The sequence below is a fragment of the Rhinolophus hipposideros genome, assembly GCF_964194185.1.
Source record: "Rhinolophus hipposideros genome assembly, chromosome: 23".
Classification (NCBI taxonomy): domain Eukaryota; kingdom Metazoa; phylum Chordata; class Mammalia; order Chiroptera; family Rhinolophidae; genus Rhinolophus; species Rhinolophus hipposideros.
Genome location: NC_138069.1, coordinates 10245765 through 10262169, shown reverse-complemented (window position 1 = coordinate 10262169; position 16405 = coordinate 10245765). Strand labels below are relative to the sequence as shown.

General features: G+C 51.8%; 1 protein-coding gene across 3 annotated transcripts in view; it reads left to right on the top strand.

The window, feature by feature from the left end:
• FSTL4 (follistatin like 4) overlaps window positions 1-16405 on the top strand; it is a 373767-nt gene that overhangs the window by 316744 nt on the left and 40618 nt on the right. For all 3 annotated transcript variants that reach the window (XM_081035343.1, XM_081035342.1, XM_081035341.1), the window contains exon 7: window positions 4522-4688. In XM_081035343.1, coding sequence (XP_080891469.1) covers window positions 4522-4688 — 167 coding nt within the window. The remainder of the gene's footprint in view (window positions 1-4521; window positions 4689-16405) is intronic.

Sequence of the window (16405 nt, the reverse complement as noted above, 5' to 3'; positions counted from 1 at the left end):
TTTAATTAAACTTTAAATGATCCAAATATTTGCTGTTTGGTTAATATTTGTGTGGCTGACAGGAGCAGAATTATGATGGTTCTGTCAGTATTCACGCATTCTAATTTTGCACGAGTCGTTCCTGCTCAAAGTGCACGTCTTCAGACTTACAAATGCTGGTGGGTGCACTCAGGAAGGCTGCGGGAACTGGCTATCTCCGCCGCGGATGGTGAGATGCACAGACTGCCCACTCAGGGTGTTCTGTATGATTGTTTGTTGTTAGACTTGTATAATTCCTCCAGACATTTTTCTAAAGCTTTTTGAAACACATGACTTTGGGACCACGTGGAGGAGGGGCGCTCCTACGTTTCACATAGGCCTTACCTTCCAAACGAGGGTCGATGCTCCTCGCCTGGTAATTAGGGCCCCTGAGACCCCAGCCAGCCAGACTGCCTTACCTCCCCATCCCCCACCTGCTCTCCCCCTGTCTATGCAGACCCCCACCCATCTTTTAAGGCAGGCGTTCTCAGGCCTCAGGGTATCACAGAAGCCCTGGGGTGCTTGTTAAAGCCCAGAGTCTGTGCTGCAGGTGGTGGGGAAACCACACCTCAAGAAGCAGAGCTCTGGGACCCAGGGGATGTCCTGCCTCCTCCAGGGACCCCTCCCTGATAGCCTGTTGGTCTTTTCCTTGTAGTCTGCAGCTCAGACATGCAGAGAAAACGTGGGTTCCTTTCGTAACATACCTGACTTTTTAAAAAAAGGTTTTTTTAATTACAGTTGACAGTCAATATTAATTCCAGGTGTACAGCATAGTGGTCAGACATTTATATACTTCACAAAGTGATCCTGCCAAGAAGTCTAGTACCCACCTGGCACCATCCATAGTTATTACCATATTATTGACTACATACCCTATGCCGTACTTTACATCCCCATGACTATTTCGTAACTACAAATTTGTACTTCTTAATCTCTTCACCTTTTTCAGCCAGCCACTCAGCTCCCCTCCCATCTGGCAACCATCAATTTGTTCCTGTGTCTATGAGTTTGTTTCTGTTTTATTTTATCTTTCAGATTTCACATGTAAGTGAAATCATAAGGTATTTGTCTTTCTCTGACTTATTTCACTTAGTATAATACCCCCTAGGTCCATCCATGTTATCACAAATGGCAAGATTTTATTCTTTTTTGTGGCTAACATTCCCGTGTATATATGTACCACCTCCTCTTTATCCAATTGGCTATTGATGGACACTTAGGTTGCTTCCATATCTTGGCTATTGGAAACAATGCTGCAGTGCATGTATCTTTTCAAATTAGTGTTTTGGATCTCTTCAGATAAATATCCAGAAGTGGAATTGCTGGGTCATGAGGTAGTTCTACTTTTAATTTTTTAAGGAATCTTTGTACTGTTTGCTATAATGGCTGCACCAATTTGCAATCCCACCAACAGTGCACAAGGGTTCACTTTTCTCTAAATCCTCGCAAACACTTGTTCGTTAATTTATTGATGATAGCCATTCTGACAGGTGTGAGGAGAATTTGCATTTCCCTGATGATTAGTGACAATGAGCATCTTTTCATATGTCTGTTGGCCATCTGTATGTCCTCTTTGGAGAAATGTCTGTTCAGATCCTCTGCCCATTTTTCCGTCAGATTGTTTGTGTTTTGGGGGTGCTACGTGGAATGAGTTCTTCATATATTTTGGATATTAACCCCTTATCAGATGTTATCATTTGGCAAATATCTTCTCCCATTCATTAGGCTATCTTTCCGTTTTGTTGATGGTTTCCTTGGCTGTGCAAAAACTTTCAGTTTGATGTAGTCCCATTTGTTTATTTTTTTTCTTTTGTTTCCCTTGCCCAAAGAGACATATCCAAAATAATATTACTATGAACGATGTCCAAGAGTTTACTGCCTATATTTTCTTCTAGGAGCTTTACGGTTTGGCATCTTACATTTAAGTCTTTAATCCATTTTGAGATTATTCTTATATATGGTATGAAAAGTGGTCTAGTTTCTTTCTGTGCGTATGTGTGTGTGTGTGTTTGGTGTGGGGTTTTTTTGCATCATCTATCCAGTTTTCCCATCACTATTTATTGAAAAGACCATCTTTACCCCATTGTATATTCTTGCCTCCTTTGTCAGAGATTAATTGACTGGATATGCCGTAACGTACCTGACTTCACGAGCACCGCCCAGCAGCCATTGGGAGAACAATGCACCTAAATGTACGATCCATCAGAAAGCTTAGTCCCAGCTGGTCGTTTTAGTAGTCCACATAAGTAATGCTCTCAGAAAAATGCTTCGTGTCTCCACTTCTCACCCCACGTCCCCAGCTGCTCCCCTAGCTGGTTTCTGAGTGTGGAGAGAAGCACCATGCCATCCCTGTCAACTCCGGTTACCCCTGCCCCCACCGCTCCCCAACTGCCCTGTCTGAGATCAGTGCTCTTGGTCTGAACTCTCAGCCTGGCTGAGTCTGGAGTCTGAGGTTCCCCATAGTTCACGCCCTGCAGCCCCCACTGGCACTATGCACCCCTTGAGGTCTGGAGGCCATTGGCTTTGGGCCCAAGTCTGGCTGTCTAATGCAACCCTCAGGTACAAAGATACAGAGCACCTCACAGCCCAACCAGTGCACGGCCAAGAGCCCCTGGGCCCCTGCACACAACTCAGAAACCGAGGGGGTTCTGGCAGATAATCACAGGCCCTGGCTCTCTGCACACCATGTGTGGTCACCCCAGGTGGGGAGGGGAGCAGGCTGGTTGGGGAGGGTTCAGCTCCTCTTAGAGCCCCGCCTTGGCTCCCTTCACCTACACACCCACAGGCACACTCTTTGCCCTTCCCCCTGTCTCCCTTCTGATTCCCACAATGCGCTGGGACAGGGAAGGAGCTTATGCAGTGAGGAAGAGGTACCTCATCTACACTTGGGGAGACCGCTGTGTCCTGAGTCCCAAGGGCCTGCACAGCACAGTGGGAGCGAAACAATTTTAGCAAATTCTTCTTCTCGGCCCCTCTCTCTGCCCCTCTGAATCTTCCAAACCGGGGCTTTGCCACAGAGGGCTAGTGCCTTCTCTGCCCTGAGCCATAAGCCTGACGACTCGGTGGGAGGGCAGCAATTAGAAGTGATTAAAGAGGAAACTTGAAATACATCACTTCGTTTGTAAAATATTACGCTGGCTGCATCTGCTTATCTTTCCTCATGTGGCTCCTTCACTGGGAGCCACATTTGTCCTGTGTGCGATCGTCCCCTGTTCACTGGCCTGTTGGCTCCTTTCCTTTATTTCCATTTTCTCCGTTGTTCATCCATCCATTCAACAAGCACTCATGCAGCCCCTAGTGTATACCTTGTTCATTTTCCCGGGCCCAGGGCTGGGCCACTGAATGACTGCCGAGGGGGAAGGGCTTTGCTCCCCAGTATCCCACCGGGTCTTGTACCTGCTTTCCCTTCACTGTCACCTGTCCCGCAGTGCATCACACCTGCAGCCGTTCTTACTCCCCTTCCCCACCCCTCCCCCACTAGCACTGTCAGGGGGATGTGAGCACAGATGTGCTCCCGATGAGCCCCGTTCCCAACCCCACCTTGCTCCACACCTGTCAGGAGCCCCCCAGCCTCGAGGGAGAGGTCAGAGTGAATAGGGCTCCCCACATTTTTGCTGGCATCCAGATAAACCAGAGTTCATGCCGCCTCCAGCTGCTGCCCCAACCCCCCTGAGTTGTAGATTTGGGGGAGGCAGTCCACTCACAGGGATGGTGACTCTGCCTCCAAGCCTGAACCCGCTTTAGCATTTGAACATCAGAGTCTGATTAATTTTTTTCATAAATCCCGAGAATTTCAGAAAGGCTGTGGTTGCAGGGAAATATTTTAGACCCTTCCCATTTGCCTGAAGAATGATCAGTCTTAATGCCAGTTATCAAGTGTGAAATGGCAAGGATTAATAATTTGTGCAGCCTGAAGTACACTTCAAAAAATTAAAGGCTACCATGCCTGGTTGCTGAGCAGAAATCCAAATCGAAGTTCAGAGAATCTTCAGACAGAAACAAACCTTCAAAGGTCAGCCAGTCCATTCCCCAGACTTCAGACAGTGCAACCTTTAAATTGGCCCCAGATGGAGGAGAAACCTGTCGGCCCAGCCAGCAGACCTTGACTGCACTTAGCCAGGCCCAGATTCCGTGAGGCCTGGGAGCCCAGGGCAGGGGCTGCACAGCAGATCCCTGGTCTCGGTGTGGTGGCCTACGGGGTCCTGGCAGCCCACGTCCTGGGTTCAAGTCACAAATCCACAGCCCAGATGGTCCCCTACACTAACTGTGGTTCCTGATCTGTTTTGACTCACAGAGCCCTTTGAGCATTTGGCATAAGTCATAGTTCATGTCCCAGAAGATGTGTCCATCTGTAAATTTCGTCCCCATGCACGTGGTGGACGGTTTTCCGTTGCCTTGAAGCCGCCTGGGCCTCTGCCCTACAGGACATCCCTGTGGCCGTTTCCCAAATGGAGACTCCACCCCCTGGGCCTGCACCTGACGGCCTTTTCCTTTTCCCTACAGAAGTAGTTCAGCTCAGCCTCGCCCCCGAGGAGAGGGTCAGCGTGACCACAGTGACTGTGGGGCTGAGCACAGTGCTGACATGCGCTGTCCGAGGAGACTTGCGGCCACCCATCATCTGGAAGCGCAATGGGCTGGCCCTGAACTTCCTGGATTTGGAAGACATCAATGTAAGTCACCTGGCTCTGACGCTGAGCTCCAACGTACCTCCTGGGGAAGTAAACTATGCGAGACTGTGGCAGGGTCTGAGGGTTTTCTTTCGACATCCCATGTCTGGTGACTTCCAGCCTATTGTCTGATTCTTGGAGGTACCAGAAAACACAAGTCCCAACGCGTGCAGAAGTGGGATGGATGGTGGCTGTAAGTCTGCCAGCCAAGCCCAGAAGAAGGTGAATGGGGAGGCGAGGGGGCAAGGCAAGAGCTTCCTGTAGTGGCCACAGTAGCCAAGGCCAGGAGGTGGGCGTGAAGATGGGATGAGAGGAGGAGGCTGTGCAGCGAGTCCACCCCCGGGAGGTAGGGACCACAGGCCAAGAGAGAACATGGACAGGCAGGCAGCTCCCACGCAGGGAGGGCATCTGGATGGGGGTCCCCGAGGGAGACTCAGGCCCTAAAGCTGGGCAGGACGTAGACAGCTGGACACGGGGGTGAGGGGAGGAGGCGCTTCCCTGTGGTGGCACAGCCAGGCCACTGGGCTGGGTTGAAAGGCAGCGCCCACGTGAGGAGGAGAAAGAAAATGAGGTCAGGCCAGAGCGGCCTCCCCGGGGGCGTTATTTGTGGAGTGAGGGAACTGGTGTGATGAGTTGAGAGAAGAGAGCCCCTGAGCTCGCCCAGCCTAACGTGGCCCACAGGGGAACTTCTGTATTCTGAGGCCCAGCAGCCTGGGCTGGGGTCCCAGTGTCACCCAGGCTGTCTTTATGGCTTTGAGCAATTTCTTAAACAGCTGATCCTCAATGAATTAATCGAGTAGAAAGGCAACATTAGCAGGACCTCTCTTCTATTGGACTTGAGGAATACAGGGATTAATTCAAGAATATTTATTGGCCCTGGTTTGGGACAAGGGGTGAGGTGGCTTCCCAGAAGTTCATGTGAGAAGACAGAGTGATGTCACCCACGTAGGGTACCACCCTCACAGCAGCTATAGCAACAGGAATCCAAGTTTCAGGCAGAAGAGGGGACATCCCCAGTCTTCTTGGCTCAGGACCGGCCAGCTGGCCCAGAATGGGGTGCTTGGCCCAGAGAAGGGAGACCAGAGGGATGAGCGGTCACTTCACGCTATCAGCTCTAAGGTGGTGAGGGAAGTGCTGGGGTAGAGGGAGCTGGTCTGGGCTGTGTATCCCAGGAGTTGGACTAGCACCCAAAAGAGACCAGTTTGAGCTGGTCTCTTAACCAGCCATCAGCCCTACCCCTCAATGAGCAAGCCATCACAGGAGGCAGTGGGCCCAGGACCATGATAAGCAATGCTGCTAGCCACAAAGAGAGCAACTAAACCTCATGACCTTGAGAGTCCTTCCAACTCTGAGACTGCTTTGTGGGGAGAGGCCCAGCATGAAATTCCGCAGGAACCCTCGAAGTTGGGACTCTGCTCCTCTCTAGGCCCCTTTGGCTACATCCTGGAGATCGTGGGGGAAGCAGACGAGAAGTGGGGCCACTCTGGAGCTCCACCCTGGGCAGAGATGGCAGGAGCGCCCTTCCCCCACCCTGTCACACTGGGCAGGATTGTTTCCTTGCGATCTCCCCACTATGGTGAGCACAACGCCTGTCCTACCCATCTTTAAATGTCACTGCCAGCACAAGCCTGTGGGTGCTGGACGGACAGATGCTGGGTGAGCAGAGCCTCTGAGCCTGAGATGCCCAGGGCGTGTCTGGGATCCTAGCAAGGGCAGGCGGTATCCTGTGTATAAAGACTGGGGTGCATATGTGTGTGTACCAGGACGCACACTTGTCTGTGCAGAAGCTCTCAAGGTGGGGCGTCAGCTTTTCATCATGTTTGGCCAGTGGCGATTGATTCAGAACTAGGACAGGTCCACCTGTGTCTATCTGAACATCCACGTGCATTGCTTGATGCTCTATTTAAAGACACCAGAAATAAAAGCAGAGGTGGAACCCCTCCTAATGCACTTGCCATCGGTGAAGGAAATTACTTTTGAGTGTTTACCCCTCCCTCGCACATGCCTCCAGCACCAGCTCAATTGCATTTTTACTTTTCACAGTGAGGTTAGCAATTTGGGTAATTGTGGGTGCGACTGAAGATTAATGGCCTCTCGTTACCTCCCAGGAAGCACTTGCTGCTCCTGGTCAAGTCAGCTGCCCACAAACAGGCAGGGCCCAGTGCTTCTCCAAAACCCCCATGTGACTATAGAAAGCAGCACCCTCCCCACAGGGGTTCTCACCTGATGCATGCAGCCACACACACCACATACCACACATACATATACACACATACGTATAACATACACATACACACACAACACTCATACATGCACACGCTTGGGGCTCTCCCTACCTCAAGGAGAAGAGGGAGGCAGCACAGGCTCTGGGGTCAAAAGTCCCTTGGTTTGGGTCTCAGCCCTGCCACTTACTAGTTGAGTGACCGTGGAAAGGGCACTTGACTTCTCTAAGCCTCAGTTTTTTCCTCTGTGAAATGGGGATAAACAATAGTCTCTACCTCATAGGGTAAAAGTGAAGATTAAATGAGAAGATTCATGTGACATCCTTAGCATATAGTGTTCCGTGTGGTACTACTTTGCTGCCAAACAACACCATGCATCCTGAGTCCTCAGCATGCAGCCAGCAGCAGCCATGAGGCTTCCCAATCAGGCAGCTATGACCCCGGGGTGCCCTCACTGTTTATAGACAGGGCAACACCATGTCAGTCTTGATTCATGCCAGGAGACAGGCAATGGCCAGCCACCTCCAGCAAGTCCAGAGACATCCTAGGTGAACAGAATGACTTCTCTGAGCCTGCGGGGAAATGGAAATGGGGATGTCCTCTTCGCAGGGACCATTTTGAGGCTGAGCATGTGTGTGATGTGCCTAGCCCGGTGGCAGGCACGGGGCAGGTGTTCATAAGTGGCAGCCCTCCTCTGGGGGCAGTGAGGACAGTAGCCCTGGGAAGAAATCAGCAGGAGTGGGATAGAGCCAGGTCCTCGGGATTCAAGGGGCATTTGTGAAGCAAGATTGGTCGGGGGAGAACAGCCCAAGAGGGCAACACTGATGGGGCAAAGATCAGGGATAGATGAGCTCCTGGAGTTCCTTGGTCTGCGTCCCAGCACCCACCCCACCCGCTGCAGTCAGAGACAAAATACAACCTCCGCCCCTTGTTGTAATTAGCGACTGACTCCGAGACACTGCACAGTCAGGGAACTGATCAGCCTACAAAACCCAAGGCGGGCAGATGAGCAAGCACGGGATGATGTGGGCCTCCTTTCTTTGTCATTCGGATGAGACATCTTGATTGGCAACAAAATATTAATCACTTTTTCACCACTCTCTTAATGAGATGCTTTCATGGGCAACAAAATATTAATTTGTCTTGTCTTATCTGTTAAGAATTCTGTTAATGAATTCAGTCGCAGAGCTATTACAGAATGCCATCCTAATGACACATGTAATTAAACTTTTCTGACTTGCAAACATCAAGGCTGCCTCGAGCATCAGAATAATATTTGATCAGAAAGTAAATGTACTCTCTAGACCGAAACCAAGTGAGAGGAGCCCCTCAAGTTCCCCAGTGAGCAGTATTGCTGTCAGAAGCATGCGTGAGCCACCCCGCGTGTGCGCCTGGCCGTCCAGGTGGCACACGTGGGGAGTGAGCCTTTGGATTTGTTTACTAAGTGCCCATGACTCACAAGGCCTGTGCCAGGGCATAGAGCAAAGACACTGTCCTGGCCTCAAGAGGGCGGAGGCATCCAGAAACGCAAAATTACTGCCTGATGTGGCAGGTTCCATATTAGAAGGAGGGAGCCAGTTCTGGGGACCAGAGGAAGGAGAGGCTTTGATTGGGGCTCAGAGAACAGGGATAAACAAGAGATAGGAGTCTGCAGTGACAGGTTGGGGCAGAACAGAAGGCACAAGGCCCTTAAATTAACATAAAGGATCGTGGCTGTTCCCTATGGGCAGTGGGAACTGTAGATTTTTACCTGGGGAGTGACATGGTCAGATGTGTGTCCTGAGTTCCTTCCAGCCTAAGTCTGAATAAACATGTACCCAAGAGGGACCCCAAATAAGTGGCACCCAGAAACAAAGGGAGCCCTGCTGGTGCTCTGGATTTTGGGGGCGAGGGGACAGGTTCCTCCTCAATAACTCCTCCAATAGCATATTCAGAGTGGGCAGTGCCCCAGGCTGCCTTGATCTCCTTTGTCAAGGCCATGACCAGATCTAGGCACCTTCGCCGCGTCAGGCTGCCGGGAAGTTCAGTGAGGAGCTGGTGTGCCTTCTGAGGGTACCTGAGTCACCACCCCTTTGCAGAAGGCCTCAGCTTCCCCCCAGCCCAGCTTGCACGAGGAACCCCTGCCTTACCACACCTGGGAAACGCCACCCCCACCCCCAGCAGAGAGCAGCATTTAGGGAGCAAGAGTGCCAAGCCCCGGAGACAGGGGCCACCCAGCAGAAGGAGCAGCCCTGGGAATTCACTGCCAGCCTCTAGCAGTGAGACTCTGGTTTATGACGCTCCTTCTGTTTGGTCAGAAATCAACACTTGCTACTTCCACACCTTCCCCAGAGCTAACAGAGGGCTCTGCCCAGCTTCCCCATCCCACCCCCCACCCCCCGTTTCTTTACTGAAGCAGTTGTCGGTCTGGATGGCTTCAGTCTTAGCCCTGCATTAGCCCCCACCTTAGTCCCCAGGACCCCAGTCCCACGGTCCCCAGCTCAGAAGCTAGGAAAGGGTATGGTCCCCACAGCTCCGTGGGCTCCGCCTGTCCCAGCCTTGGGCTGTCCAGAAGTGTGTCTGCGCTGGTGTCTGACAGAGGGCGAGCCCTCACCTCACAAGCCCTCCCACTGTGGGCCCGTGGTCAGCTGCCAGGCCCGTGGATCTTACTCTGCTCACACGTGGCGAAAGGACACTGCATCCCAGGGGCCACAATCAGAGCCCAAGGTAGAAGGAAGTGTATCTTCAGCAAGAATTCTGCCTTAGGAGGCAGCTAAATGCCTGTCATTGCAGCCGCCCAAGTAGAAAAGGGACCAATTGGGTTAACCTTGGGGGACTCTCGCAGCCCTGAGGTCATATGGCCTGTGACAAGGAGAGCACGTGGGAGGCAGGGACCTATGGGACGCGGGAGTCATGCACAGATGCCAGGAATGCCCTGATCCCACCCGGGCACTTCATGTGTTCACCTGGACCACAGAGCTCTGACGATCCCCAGGGAGCTGCCCCTGCAGCCCCCTCCCCCGAGAGCTCAGAGCCAGGCTTTGAGGACCGGGGTGGGGGCCCATCAGAGGCAGATCCATAGATAGGCTCCTCCCCTACCCTGGCCTCCACGCTAGGTGTCCTGGGGATTTCAGGGGGGCTGCCTCACTTTCTACAGAAACTGAGCATGCAAACCCATTCCAGGCCTCAACCCTCCATCCAGACCACACAGCAGCCACTCAGGGTGAAGGGAAGTGATTGTCCCCAAATCCAGTCGTACATCCTACCTCAACGGTGTCACCTGCCCCCCCATACCTGCCTTTCTTCCTGTGCTCTTCACTGTCCCTTATGATCCTCAGGGACAGGCGTCCTGTCCATGATGGAGCATAAGCAGGGAGAGGACGCCCCCAAAGTCACAGAAAAGAGCTGACCTGCTGAATCCTTGCCAGTATTAATGCTGTTGTTTCTACCATTAGCACAGGCAGCTCCCACATCCAGGGGGCCAGACTCCATGCTGGTCCATCCACAAGCATCATCTCATTTAACCCTCCCCCCAACTTCGTGAGGCACAAGAGGTTTTTTAAGTCGAGGGTCCAATAACTCGCCAGGGCCTGCAGCCCACCCCAGCTGGAGCTCTCTGTGTTCCTTGCTCCTGGGACATGCCTCCCAGCACCCAGCTTTGCCAAGGCCTCGGTCTGGGGCCAGCTGGGCCTGCCTCCTGCTCCAGCAGTGACCGCTGCAGTGCCCGCGCCCCCGTGGGTTGTGTCCATTATGGATGTAGGCCCATGTGTCTGGTTCTCAGCAGCTGCTAGCCTCTGCCCAAGCGAGGGAGGGAAGCAGAAGGCGCTGAGACTGGCACATGGGATTGTTTGGCTGGATATTCTCAGCGAGAGGAAACATTTTTCTATTGTACTCTTCTTTAAAAAAAAAAATGTCTACAACAAACCCAGTATATTTCAAATGACTTGAAAGGGCCACTCTTTTTTTGTTGTTTTTTTTTCTTTTTTTCTTTTCACCAAATCTCACTATTTGGGCCTTTCAAATGTTGGCAGGCGGATTACAGTGATAAAAGCAGAAAAACAAAACCCATTAGAAGAAAGTATTTGTGGCAGTGTTTGAAGGATGTGTTAAAAGGTTTGCTTTTTTCCCATGTCTAAATGGTGTGTAAAACCAGGAACAAATAACTCTAATGAAGCATATGCTTTCAGCCAGCTCTTTGGAAGTGAGTTATTAAAAAGACCAAAAGAGAATGATTTAGGAGCTCATGACTCATTTAATTTTTATTGTCTTTATATGAACCCATCATGAATCCACTGTAAAGAGATGAGAGGTGTTTGATTAGCATGGAGAACTATATGCAACACGATCGACAGTGGTTATAGGTTCTGCATTAAAATAATCTCATTAAACATTTGGGTACATTTTGTTTTAAAATCTTAGAAAACACTGTACTTGAAGAGCTCACAGGCTTTGGCCAGTTCTCTCCGGCTGGTGTCACAAAACCTGTTTGCGGGTCAACATCTGGTTCTTTAGAACTTTGGGTGGGTTCAAACCACTAGGCATGCTGGCCAGGGGTCTCCAAGAGACGGGGGTCAGGCCCATGGGTACACCAGCCTCTGCAACTCGTGGGGGGACTCTGCCCCTCCAAGTACTTCCACTGGCCTTTACTTTCTCAGTGACCTCCTCAGGGTCACCTCTCTTCCTTCTATTATTGGCTTCAAGGCTTCCCTTCTGGCACCGTCTCAAAGGCACGGGGTCCCTCTGGAAGGTTGTGATCCAGCGTCAGACTCTGAATGCAGAGCCCCAGGCCATACCGAGCACTTGCTGTACCTGGGCTGCCCTCAGCAGCCCCACACAGGGGAGCCATATCCAGCCTGTTTGCAGGCTCCGTCTACTGCAAACGGCACTGCAGTTAACATCCGGATACCCCTCTTGGCACATTTGCATAAGTAGGTCTGTAAGATAAGTCCTTCGAAGTGGAATGACTTCATCCCGGGGTGGGCACATTTTTGGTTTTGATGGATGTTGCCAAATTGCCCTCCAAAAAGCTTGCACCAAGTTACACTCTCCCAACAGTGTATAAATAGAGTTTTAAACACCACATTGGGAGAAAATTCCTGATTGCAAGCCATCTTGGTCCCTGCAATGAGCCATGGAAGGAAATTTAATTAAATCCTCTCTGGAGATTTTCAAGGACAGCAAGAATGGCAGTCAGCTGTCTTGCTATGAGTGGTGCCCTCAGGAAAACCCTCTCAGGCTGGGGATCCAGGTGCCCCCACAGAGAGTCGCAGATTCCCCGGCCGTGTGGAACCTCAATTGACGGCTACAGCACAGGCTAATGCCCGAGTCCCTTCCTGCCCCAGATGGCTGCGCTGGGCTGATTGGCTGCAAATCCAAAGCCCTGTTCAGGGGTCCAGGCCTGCAGCTCACCAGAGGGCCCCATGAACTGCCACTCACCCACACGACACTCTGGAGAGCTGGCCAGTAAGGAGGTGTCTGCCCTCTGGCTTCTGAGGATGGACAAGCCGGGGGCTCAGGAGCGTATCTCTGACGTGAGCCTTCTGTTGCAGGGGCCCAGGCATCCGTGTGTACTCAGACACTCAAGGTCGTGCCCAGGTCAAATGCTCAACATCCTCACAACTGGGTCAGAATCCCCCGTTTGAGTTTTGGCACCAATTACAAAGTTAGAGACAGCAGTCCACACAAGACTGCCCACTCTGATATCGATGACACGTGGGGATGTCCCAAAACTACCTTCAGAGTCAATAATTTGCTAGAAAGACTCACAGAACTCTTTGAGGACGGTTACACTCAGTTACAGTTTATTACAGGGCAAGAGTACAGATTAAAATCTGCCCAGGGAAGACAACCATGGGGCAGAGTCCAGGCGGGTCCAAATGTGAACTTCCATTGTCCCCTCCCCAGGGAGTCGTGGACATGTTGCTTTCCCAGCACGAGCATGTGACAATATGCGCAGAATACCGCCAACCAGGGAATCTCACCCAAGTGTGGCGTCCAGAGTTTTTACCAGCGCTTAGTCACAGACGGCCTACGTGTGGGACCTCTGGCCTCCCGCCCCTGGGGAGGCAGAACTGATACCGCATGGCCTAGCACCCCCATCACACTGTTAGTCTGTCTGGTGGCCAAGCCCCCAGGCCAACAGAGACACTCTATGAGGCAGGACCTTTGCAGGCCCAGACTTCACCTCCCAGCAGCTGAGAGCACAGGCCAGACCCGTCTCCGGGTAATGTTACTTCTTCACCACCCTTCCCACTTGGCTAACACGCCTCCATTCATTCAGTAAACACCACCTGAGTCCCACTTATGCCCAGGCACCATGCCACACATTGGGGGCAATACACTGCTGCCCAGGAAGATGAAGTGCCTCCCCTTTGGCACTCACAGTCATGGGGGAGACTGACGACACAAACCCAAGTCAGCCGGTGTCCACGCGTGCCCTGCAGTCCCAGGGAGGCCAGGATCCCGGCACAGTACCTTCGCCCATGCCTCTGGCTCCCTCTCCTGGGCCTGGGAACAGGCAGGAGGACACACTGAGCATGACAGTCCATAGCAGCCCTCCCCTAAAGGCTCAGCAGCTACTGAGGGATCTCTTCAAGTTCCAAGGATTTCTTTTTTAAGAGGGCTCTGGGGCGGCCGGTTGGCTCAGTTGGTTAGAGCACAGTGCTCATAACACCGAGGCCGCCGGTTCAATTCCCACATGGGCCGGTGAGCTGCACCCTCCACAACTAGATTGAAAACAATGACTTGAGCTGATGGCTCCTGGAAAAACACATTGTTCCCCAATATTCCCCAATAAAAAAATTTAAAAAAAACAGGACTCTGAGCCAGAGGGCTGGTTCTGCAGGTCCTTGCAGAGTGGCATGTCAGTCCCCTGAAGGGCTGGGAAGAAGGGACCAGCATAGGAACTCAGTGTGGGTCAGCGTGGTCAGCAGTGGAGAGCCTGTGGGTTGGAATGAGCATGTGCGTGAGTGCTCACGTTTACTGCGTGTGTCCACGTGGATGTTTTTGTGTGCCATGGCTGATGCATCTGGTACTTGCTTGGTCTGGATGATAGATGTGTGCTTGTGTGATTGCAGATATCCTTCTGAGGACCCGCCATCACCAAGGCATTGCCTGTCACTCACTGTTTGTGTCCGTTGTGTTCAAATGTTTGTGCAAGTGAGAGGGTCAAGTTAGTAAAATTCTAGAAGCCAGAACTGAACCAGCATGAAGGCAAAGATCACCCCCCTTTCTTTCATCCTCCCCAAAGAGAGCCAGGGGTGCTCCTGAGAAGGGCAGAGTTGGAAAAGCGTGGAATAAATGTTTCTAAACCGAATTTTAACTTAGAGCACTGATGGTACCATTAACCCAAACTCTGAACTCACTCTGGAGTCCTTGTATTTAATATCTAGTCACTCGATACTCAGCATTGATGGCTCATGTTCACATTACCTTAGACCTGACCCCCCTGCATCCTTATGACAACACCCCCCATCTCACCTCTGCTGATGGTGTAATACTTACATCTCATTTAATTACTTCATTAAAGGCAGAGACTGAGAAAATCGCTTTTTAAAAGGCAAAAACCATATCTTTAAGTAAAATTGTCTCTTTCCCAAAGATGGATGTGCATCAGTACAAAGAACGGTCTAATCTGGCACCTGTTTATTTGTGGACGGAACCTTGATTTTGCTAATACATTTCTCTGCATCAGAATGGGGGAAAGCCATCCATAAAAAGACAATTACAGAGATGCAATCAAGCATTGATGGCATTATTCAGACACATCTCAAAGAACATTTGGGAGAGTAAGGATTGCAGGTTTAGTTTTATGTAGCTTCTTATAAATCAATTTTTAAAGTAATTTCCTCACATCCAACGAGGTAAATTTGATTTCTGTAGCCAGTGTTCATGTTCCAGAAAACAATATGCACTTTGTTCTATAATTGTATGATGCCGATTGTTTTAGCCCAGAGACATTACTTTATTTATTACAGTCGGGTTCTCACCAGAGCCAAAATCACGGGCTGGTAATAAGTGAGGTGCTCCAGGTAGAGCCAGAATGCATCCCGCAGCCCCACGTGTCCTTGAAGAGCTGACAAGCACCCCTCAGCGCCTGACTCATCACCCAGGAGTTATGTCTCTGCTCCCAGCAGCAGGGAGGGAAAGCAGACAGGGAAGTTAAATGACTTTGTTAGGGGCTCACCAAATGTCACCCGCCGCGGCTGGGGTGGGCTTCCACGCATGCGCTCTTCCATCTCTGCCTGCTCTGAGTTGAGCCTTCTCTTTTGTCAATTCCAGCGTGCTTTGGCCTGAGGAATACCGCATGGAGGAGATAGGGTGGGGCGGTAGGGGAGACCAGTTCTCTACCTTGCCCCTCGTCACCTCGTTTTGACCCTGTGTGACCAGCAACCTCTGAGTGGACGGGCAGGCAGAAGGTGGGCGCCTCAGTAGTCAAACCCAAAGAACCAGAAGAGTTTCTGCAGAAAGCCTAACTCAGCACTTTGCTCCATCTCCTCAGTGGATATCTACGGAAGGCCCCCTGGGGTACTTGCTAGGTCCTGTGCTAGGTGCTGCTAGGTGCTGGAGACACAGCTGTGAGCAGCATGCACAGCTGAGAGCTGCTGCCCTCCCCACATCGCTCAGGTTCCCATGGGGGGCAGACAGACTGCAAACAAGGCAAATCACCAACAGTATGCTAGATGGTAGCAGTGCCAAGAAGAGAAATAAGGCAGGAAGGGAGGTGGAGGGCGGGAGTGGGGGTTACAGATAAGGCACCAGATAACATCTGAGCAGATTTGAAGGGAGCAAGCCAGACTGATAGCCTTTGGGGAGAAGGAGGCAGCAAGTAGAAAGGGGGTGGATGGCTGGCATGTGAGAGCCACAGCAAGGGGCCACAGTGCTGGAGTGGAATCAGCAAGGGAGAGTGGAAGGAGGTGGAGTGGGAGAGGGCACAGGCAGCTCACCACTGCAGAACTGCTAGGGCTGTGGCTCTGGGCCAGCAGGGGTGTGGTCTGGCTGCTGTGCGGAGGGCAGCCTGCAGACGGGCAGAGGCAGGAGGGAGGATGGTGCCTTGGCCCAGGGGGATGGCAGTGGAGGTGCTAAGAGGTCAGACTCTGAACCTGCTGTGAAGGACAGGGCCCCGGGCTTTTGTTCGGTTTATGGTTCGCAGGGGCTTTCTGAGGATTAAACAAGGCGATATAGGTCAGGATTCCTGGCACAGAGTTAACTCCTGAAGATGGTGGCATCACTGCAATTGTTCCATGGGAACCTCGGCCTTGGGGCACTTCTCAGCCTGAGGAACGCTGGGGTCCCCATGACCACACAAGCCCATCGAGGTGACAACAAGAACAGGGGGTACCAGAACCTCAGACTGGCCCCAAGGGCCCTCCCATGGGGAAGGGATGTGGGCATGGAGGTTCAGGAAGGCCGTTTGGAAGGGAATTCTGAGGCCTCCAGTTTCAGACTCCCAGCAAGCAGCTCTCGGGCTGCCCTTTGGGGTGAGGTGTTGAGGGGCCCCCAAGCTGGGGGCTGCACGCA